The sequence below is a fragment of the Candoia aspera genome, chromosome 2 (genome assembly GCF_035149785.1).
Source record: "Candoia aspera isolate rCanAsp1 chromosome 2, rCanAsp1.hap2, whole genome shotgun sequence".
NCBI classification, from domain to species: domain Eukaryota; kingdom Metazoa; phylum Chordata; class Lepidosauria; order Squamata; family Boidae; genus Candoia; species Candoia aspera.
The window spans coordinates 51,210,662-51,220,354 of NC_086154.1; the positions used below are offsets into that span (position 1 = coordinate 51,210,662).

Here is a 9,693-nt window from a genome sequence, read left to right on the forward strand (position 1 = left end):
TTAGATGACTGTAAGCAAGCTACCATTCTCTTCATCCTCAGCCTCAGGAAAAGTACTTAAAGTAATTAACTGGCTGTTCCTTAAATGCTTTTGTGTTGAAGAGAAATGCAGTTGAATCTTTTCTAAATGAATTTTCAGTTGCATTTGTTTCATCCTTATTGGTCTTCAACTTCTAGTTTCTTTTGGTCGGTGCCTGTTGTTGTTTTGTGGCTTATTGTGTCTCTTTTCTGCTACTTCCAGGGAAACGTACAAAAAAAGGCATGGCCACAGCTAAACAAAGGCTTGGAAAGATTTTGAAAATTCATCGGAATGGGAAACTTCTCCTTTAAACTCCGGTCATAATTGGGACTATCAAAGTTCAGCATATCCTGAGCTGTCACACTAACTCTTCAACTCTTGAAGGACTTCAGTAGTATTGTGCAACATCTTAGGGACAATACCAGTTAACTTTTTGCCACCACTTTAATAAATTCTTTTTAACTTTCAGCAGTTAAAACCTGTACAGATACTGCTATAAATATTTTTTAATATAGATGTCCTTTCTCAAATTGCTGAGAGTGACTAGTTCGCAAAAAGTTAATACTCCAAAACACGGAGGATCATTCCAGTTTTAGGAAAGTATCCCTTTAACTTGTTTATAAGTGAAGAAAAAGCCGTTGTTTTTAAGAGTATGCACATTCATTTCAGTTAGGCTTCTTTTATCAAAACTGAACCAATTTTAAAGAGGTATCTGGTTAAGAGGCAGAGTTTTTAAAAAGTTTCTTAAATTGACTTATAGACAAGGGAAAGAAATTTCTGCCATGACTATTTGTGATATGATACATGCACGAAACAGTATGCATAATGAAATATCTAGTTTTCTTTTTCTGGCTCATGATAAATATGTTTGTTCAGTAGAGAAGTTAAAATTGCACTTCAGCACTGCTAAAACTTTCCCTATAACCAGACATTGGAGAACTGTGGATGAATTAATTTATTTTATGTGCAATGCAAGGTGATTTCTTAAACATTATCGATTACAAATCCAATTTAATTGGGTAATGATTTGGATGTAGGTAAATAATGAACTGGTGCAGTTCTTTGGAAATCAATAGGGTTTTTTTTTTAATTAGCTTTGGTTGTTGTTGGATTGCCACCCTTTTCACTGATAGATTTTCAACACTCCCACTGTTTCTTTACACACACACACACACACACTGTGTGTGTGTGTGTGTGTGTATAGTTTTATTTTAGCCCCTACGGTATATTTCCCATGTTCAATGTCTCTGTTTTCATAATTGAAAGTCAATAAGTGATAGGAATTAAACATCAGCAAACACTAACAACCCTCCTCTCCCTGCTAAAATCTCACAGTTATGTATAATTGAGTAAAACATTACAAATGAATTGGTACCTCAAAATCAAGATCGGAAAACACTAACTCTTGACTGTACTTATATAACATGGTTTACAACCTACAGGGGCTAAAGCAAAATCAAGCCAACTATATTATATCATAGTATGTTGTGTGAACCAGGCCATCATCTTAAGCCATCATGTTGTTTGCTTTGGCTTCACATGTTGTGAGAAAAGAGCCACTGTGGTTTTGTAAACCGTAGTTCACGGATTAATGTGTTTACATCCAGTCTGAATCTGATGGTTTCTTTTCTCTTTCTCTCTCTCACCTGTTCTAGCTAAAGTTTGTTTACATGACCATGGAAACTGGAAGTATTTTTTCCCCTGTGCCAGTATATTATTAATTCAGCATAGCTGTTTTGAAATTATCCACATTAATTTCCATCATATGGAACTCCATATGACATGGTGGGGTGGAATCAGCCATTAACTTGATGATAGCATTGTAGCTTCTGTTTGGGTGGTCACAATGTGCTGATAACATGTGAAAATGGAGAATACGTAGGAGAAGAGATGCCACAGTTTCATCCTGAGGTGATGCTGCCAGAACCCTTGGCTTGCAAAGTGACAGGTTCTCAGTTTTAGTTGTGTGACCTGAGTGGGTGGCAAGCATATATGAATGAATTTCCCCTGACATTAAGTCCATTCATGTCCGACTCTAGGGAGCGGTGCTCATCTCCATCTCAAGGCTGAAGAGCCGGCGTTTGTCTATAGACACTTCTGTGGTCATGTGGCCGGCATGACTAAACGGAATGCCGTTACCTGCCCGCCGAAGCGGTACCTATTAATCTACTCACATTTGCATGTTTTCAAACTGCTAGGTTGGCAGGAGCTGGGACTAGCAACGGGAGCTCACCCCATCACGCGGATTTGAACCGCCGACCTTCCGATCGGCAAGCTCAGCAGCTCAGTGGTCTAACCCGCTGCGCCACTGCGTCCCTTGGCAAGCATATAACCAACATAATATAAGGTGGCATCCTTAGTCACATATCCCCTTGCTTATTTTTTTAAAGGACTTTTGATCTCCATCTAGCCATTCATACCTAAGTTCATGACCATTTTTTTGCCTTATAAATCATTTCTGTTGTCTGAAGCAAATGAAGACAAAACTGTTAAATTCACCAATGGCTCTTTTTTTCACCTTCAGTTCTCTGGATCATGGATTAATCCCTGGGTCATGTAAACAAACCAAGTTGTTGTTGTCCTGGGACAACACACACTTATCTTCTGCCCTATCACCAAACCCTTTCCTTTGAGCTGCATATCAGGAGAAAAAGTGCCCCAAACAAACTTACTTTTTTCAGAAAGGAAAATGCATAAACCTTTTTAGTGCTTGTGAACCCATTTAAGAATATAAAATAATGGATCAACCTCAGTTGCCAGCCATGTGATGAGGTGGAAAGAATGCACAGCCCTATCAGAGAGGAATTCAGAGCTCCTGACCTTCATATCAAAGCACTTCCTTTCAGATGCGCTTGTCCGAAGGAACAAGGGCTGTGCCCACCTAGGGGTTGGGCCAGAAGAGAGCCAAGCTTATTGACAGTTTAACTGAATACTTGTTGCTTTTGAACTCTCTTAGTGTTTGGTGTAGAATGCATTATATTTTACATTAAACTTGCTTGTCTGCATATAAACACTTAGAGCACAATCCTATGCATGTTTACTGTTGTGTTCCATGGAACTTATTCTCATGTATAGAGTACTATGTACAGGATTGTAGCCTTAAGGCGTTACATTTGTTTCTCAGGCAATTCCAGATTTTCATTTATAGATATGTGTCCGAAAGCATATTTTTTCATAGAATCTAGCCTGTAAATAGCTTTTTAAAGTACCTTCTTTTTTATAAGATCAAAGTATCTTTAGACATTTCTTTCTATAGAATAGTTCATTAACCTTTATACAGATTTTTTGCTGAGTATTTTGCTGAGTATTTTAGGTTCTTGACTCTGAAAGAGATACTCTGTTTTTGTCCTTGATTTAATTACTTTTTTCTCCCTTTTTTAATTTTGGCATTGCCTGAAAAACAAGTAAAACTTTGTGCAGCCTTATACAGAATCAAATAATAGTACAAAATTATCTATTTAAGATACAATATGAAGAAGAATCTTCAACTTTATAATACCAGCTCCTTGTCTCAATTCTTGTATTATGAGGGGATACAATTATTTTATTAGCACCTTGTGAAGTGTTTCTGTGTTTTGTGATGATGTAATTTATTAATGTTTGTAGCTTTTTATATTTGTACATTTCTTATGAGCTTTGTTTATATACACATTACCTGGATGTGATGTCCATGAGGAAAAAATAAAACAGCTATAGAAAACAACTGAGGCCTTATTAACTAACCTTTCTAGTTATGGTTGGGAGACTGGGTCTGAATTCTTGGTGTCAAAAATGTTAGTTGAATAGGGCCCCAGGGTTAATCAAGTTTTTTAAAGCTTCCCTAGTATACCGTTATTGTCAAGCATTTATATAATATAACGCAAACATCATGCTGGTTTTATTACTATTATTACGTTTATGATTATTATTTTCACAACATGTACATTTCTAACAAAGTTTATTGTGGCTATCTATTACAGTGTTTTATTTACCAGTTCATATCAAATGCTCTTGTATCAAGTCCATGAAATCTAAGTAAACTTAGATCAAAATTTTAAAAGTAAAATATTTCAGGTTTTGTATAGAATTGGTGTTGGTGTGTTTATTTATAAACTACATTTAAATTATTCTCCACCAGTGACTGAGAAGCATTCCATGCTCTGTTGCTCTCAGACTGGTTTCCTGCCCAAGTGTGCCAGCCCCTAAAGGCACATCTTCGGCTTCAAGTCAAGGCGGCTCAATCAGTGAAGGCCAGTATCTGAAACCTGGTGAGATGGGTGGTAGTTCTTGGTCCCAGGAAATGATAGTTTGCCTGTCCTAGACAACCTCAGTAAAGGAACATAGATACCAGTTTCCCAAGTCACATCTTTTAAAAGCCATGTCTCTTCCTGGACAAGGATAATCATCGTGACTTTTATTTCTTACTGGTTTGTGTGTTGTTTAGCCAGTGACCTATTCACTTTAATCTCACATTGCAAGGACTGTTTGTGCTTATGTTGGGCTGCCCTTATGCGTAGCCCAGAGCAGCAGTGCCCAGCTGCTGCCATTTTACTCTATTCCAATAGTAAGGAATATATGTAGCTCAGAGTTGAACTGTTGGGTGCTTGGTGTTCTCTGAGCTTCATTGCTTTCTGGCAGACCTTTCACTACCAGGCTAGGTAACATCATCAGTGCAAGGAAGAGTAGGGTTTGCTGGCTATTCATATACATTTGCCCTGCAAATTTCAACTTGGAAAAATTTGACATTCCAGACCAGTGTTTCTCAACCTTAACAACTTTAAGATGTATGGACAGTATGCTGATTGCGGAATTCTGGAAGTTGAAGTCCATACATCTTAGAGTTGCCAGGGTTGAGAAGAAATGCTAGGGAATTCCCGGAAGCTTGACATTCAGACAGATCAACTGCCAACAGACAAATAGAGATAACCCCATCAATGTACCATTTAAGAAAAGATGCAACCAAAAGTCAAGGAAGGAAAAAAACAGCCCAGAGCACATCCTCCTTAGCAGCCAACACCCAGATAAGCAGGGAACAGCATCAGATAAACAATACCCTAATCTAGGCACCATCAAGGAAGAAACAAAACTCCAACCAACGCTGGCAGGCAACATATATATAAATAGCCAGCAAACTCCACTGTGGAGTAGCAAAAGGAATGCAGTGTTAATGACTGCTGTGTTATAAATGCACCAGTCAGAAAGCAGGAATCTCACTCTCACATAAAGTTTATGTAGGATCACTAGATGCATGTCAGGCTGTGATGTTTAGGCTGTTTAAACTATATGATAACAATGTAAAAAATTACCTATTAACTTGGATTTAGAGATCTATATGTACTGACTATGTACTGTATGTACTTTTGCTTAAATGATAGGACTAAACACCAACAAAAAATGCACATTCAGATATATATTTAAGTGCTGACACCTTTGTTTATGCAAGCTATGATCTGGCCATCATAGTTTGCATGAGCAGAAGGAAAGATGGAATAATCCTGATGACTTTCCTTCCTATTGGCAATACCAAGAAGTAATTGCTCTTTCTGTTGTTGAAGACATGTAACGTGGGGCTGGTGATTTATTTACTGTATAGCATTTATATGGCTGCCCAACTTGAACAATGTGACTATGGACAGTATACAAAAAAATAAGTAAACAAAGTTATAAAAAACATAATGACTAAAAACCAATATAAACAATTAATTGGCAATTGGGAATTCAAATTTACTGCATTCTAAGCAGGAGCTCAAATCATCCCGATTCAAATGTTCTAGGAAAGAGCCAGGTTTCCACAGCCTTTTTAAAGGCCTGCAGGGTGAAGGCCATTCATACATTGGAAGAAATATTCCAGAGGGCAGGTGCTGCTGTAGAAAAGGCATGTCTCCTAGGTTCCATAAGATGACATTATTTCAAAGAGGGAACCCAGAGCATGCCCACCCTATTGGGTATCATTGGGAGAAATCAGTCCTGCAAATAGCCTGGCACGATGCCATGTGGGGCTTTACACTTGATAACCATCACCTTGAATTGCACCCAGAAACCTATAGGAAGCTAGTACAGTTTGCAGGTGGTGGTAATGCATCTGTGTATTGAGCAGTGCCAATAACTACCTGTGTCACTGCATTCTTCACCAAGTGTAGCTTCAAGGGCAGCCCTAGGTGAAGTGTATTGCAAGAGTCCAAACAGGATGATTAAGGCATGAGGGTCCAAAATTGGGCCTCGTGATCTAGGAATAGGCACAATTGGTGCACATGATGGTTGTGCAAATTTGGTAAGTCAAATGCTGCAGGTGCTTAATGAGAAAGGGAGCTTGCATAAATATCTATTAAAAAGAAATCTTCACCTTCTGCCACAAAAATGTGATACGGAGTTTAGCTACAGAAGAATGTTACCAAATATGACATGAGCTGGCAAACAATATGTGATTTACAATGCCATTATCATAACAAATATATTGATTTCCTGTGATGAAAAAAAAAAGTGGAATTCTGGTTTGCATACAGCATCAGCGTGAATATCTGAAGACACCTTCCTGGAAATTTCTCCGGGATACACATGTGTATCTTTGATCTTACTCAATTATCAATATCTACCTTGAGCAGGGTTTCTCAACCACGGTTCCATGGAACCCCAGGGTTCCACGAGAGGCCACTGGGGTTCCCTGGGTGATCACGACTTATCTAAAAAATTATTTCAAATTGGGGCAACTTCACATTAAAGAGGTAAGTTCATTCTTATTTTTAGTTTAAGAACACTGTTAATGCATATATACAGACCTACACATGAAATGAATATAATCGTTTTGTAACTTCTGGCCTATGTTTGAGCCTGAATGTGCAGGGGTTCCCTGAGGCCTGAAAAATATTTCAAGGGTTACATGCATAGGATGTATGTCTAATAATCCATATCCTGATTCTTTTTTCCAATTCTGGAAGCAGTGACTTATAAAATGCAAAATAATATGATAATCTAGCTCCCCCACCCATCCCTGACTGAATTTCTTATAACAAGTAATCTGGAAAACAGACAGTTTTAAAATTCATTTAGGAACCAAAAGAGACTTAAAAAAAAATTAAATAGATATTTACTTTCCACAAGATGGCGCTCTGCTTCTGCATCAGAGATACCATACCCTATAGGTATGTTTTGCAAAGTAAATGAAAAAGATAATTCAAAAATGAGAGGAAGACTTATCTAGTGTTCAGTCTCTTTTCCAGTTGTATGTGTCTAGAGCAGATGTCCATTTGCAATGGTTGATTAGGTCAGAGAAGTGTGTCTATCTTTGGAATTACCTTGACCTTGTATAGTACAGGACCGCTCAGTCCAATGCAGAAAAACACATACAGTATCACACCAACTTTAGACTACTTGGAGCTATGAAAACCAATTCCTGAATCCTGAACTGGGCTTGGAAATGGGCTGGCTGCCAGTTCAGCTGATGGAGACTGTGGCAATATGATCCTATCAGTCAGACCCTGTTACTAATTTTGCAGCAGTTTTGAACTACTTAAAGTTTCTGAATTGTCTTGAAAGGTAGTTCACAGTGCAGCTCATTGCAACAATCCAACTGAAAGGTTATTGAAGTATAACCTGTGGTCAAGCTTTCCCAGCCTAGAAAGGTCACAGCTTGTATATCAGTCTAGAATAATAAAAGGAGTCCCCTCCAGGAATTGTGGGGGATCCCATAAGCACCCTCAAAAGAATACCTGACACCTTCTAAAACAAGCTGAAGGCCACTTATTTGAACACTCCTGAATAATACCTCCTTCACATCTGGAGTGTTGCTCAACCCATTGGCTTTCATTACCTTGCTCAGGCACAGATTTAGAACACCTGGATTAGAAGAAAAGGAGGTAAAGTTGGGTGGCATCCTGTATGCACTAGTTTTAACTTGACATTCAAAATAAGTATAAAAAGTGTGTGCAGAGGGTATAAAGAGAAGTAATTTAAAGTTATTAATGTTTATCCTGAAGTAAGCTTATTCCTACATAAGGATGTATGATGGGTGTTGGAACCAATGGATGGGTAGACCTCGTTGAATGAGAACCTTCAGCACCCCTCCTCATTGCCAATCCTGGCAGGGATGTTGGAGGTAACCTTAACTAGCCTTCTGCTCAAGGAGAGGACATCCAGCCTCTTCTTAAGGAAAGTGCAGTGAAGGGAAGCGCCCAAAGTATTCTGTTCCACACCTGGGCAGTTAGGATTGTTGGGAAATTTCTCTTAATGTTCAGACATTAAGAGATGTGAGGGCGATCTGGCTGTGACTGTCACCCCATTGATCACCAGGGTTGATTCAGCTGATCTGGCTGGCTAGGTGGGTGTCCCCTTCCTCCCACACTGCTCCATGTGCATCCCTCCTGAAGCTGCATGCTCAGTGGAAGAGGATGACCATCCCAGAGAGAAGGAGTATACTGATTTGGTTAAGGGTGTTCCCCACAGTTTCAGCCAGGCCTTTTAGTGCTACATAAAACAAATCTGATCCACCTTCTACCTGAGAGACCTTCCAATCTTTAGAGCTTTGTCCATATTTCCACTGTCTAAACATGTAACCATTTCAACTGTTTTTCATTGGACTTGCTTTCCAAACTCCTCCACATTCTGGTTTCCTTCCTTTAGAAACATGCTAGTCTGTCAGTGTCCTTTTGGGGTAATCTATCCTCTTGGAGGCCCATCCCTTCATTATTGGACTCAGCAGATCTTGACAAAACAACTTGCGTCTGCAAGCTTGTTTAAAAGCTCTAAAAGAGGGATTAGTTAATCTACAGGATTGGTCTGCTGGAAAGCATCATTTATATGAAAGGAACATTCATAAACATTTACAATACTTAGCAGTTCCACTGCATTTTTTCTTTTGATTTTCCTAAAGACAATATCAACTTAATGAAAGATCATGTAGAAATGGAATGATCCTCATTCCACTTTATCAGCTTGGCCTGTCTTTCAACAAATACTACCTCTGTACAATGACCTTGCCCTTTGCCTTCTTAGATAGCAGCTCTTCTTGGTGAGATAGTTCTGAAGAAAAATCTGGTGTCAATATGCTGGTTCTTCCCTATTTCCTGGACTGGCAGTTTCAAACCTCCAAGTAGACAAGACTGTCTGATATTGTGAAAGTAACACATCCCAGACTAACCACCAAAGCTGGGAACAAGTTGGCCAAGGAAGCTGCATGCAAAAAGGGTTTTATCCTCTTTTCACTTCCTTTGGCACGAACTGGAACAAATATGAGAATGCAATCGGAAACATTCTTAGCTTGTCAAGAGATACGGAAATTATCCCAAGCAGGCAAAATTTAAAGCAAGAATCTTAATAGCTTCCATTTACATTTCAAACACTGTGCACAGACGCTGGGTAACTCCTCATCCAAGTGAGTTCATGTAGACAAACAGGGAGGCATATCAGCAGTTTGGCAGGAAAGAAAGGAGTGGGAAATAAATGCACTTCCCTTTTCCCACCCTTTTTAAAAATTGTTTTCTGATTGATACGCCCTTTGCTGTTTCATGGATTAGAAAGGCAACCCAACCCTTTGAGCAGTCCCATCTGCTCATCTTCCAGCTGGATTGGTGTGCTTGCCTTAGGAGGATTTGATGGCAGAAATTAAAGAGAGGCACAAAAATGAAAGATCTCCCATTAGAACCACATTATTATCGACAGTGACCTTGGTTGCTTCTATAGTATGAGTGTGTTGGATGGAGG

General features: G+C 39.0%; 1 protein-coding gene across 1 annotated transcript in view; it reads left to right on the forward strand.

Moving 5' to 3' along the window:
- Nucleotides 1-4,084, forward strand: part of PHF2 (PHD finger protein 2) — a 157,656-nt gene extending 153,572 nt beyond the window's left edge. The window contains exon 22 of the mRNA XM_063291807.1: nucleotides 241-4,084. Within this exon, the coding sequence (XP_063147877.1) occupies nucleotides 241-329 (89 nt within the window). The 3' untranslated portion in view covers nucleotides 330-4,084. The remainder of the gene's footprint in view (nucleotides 1-240) is intronic.
- The last annotated feature ends 5,609 nt before the right edge of the window (nucleotides 4,085-9,693 follow it).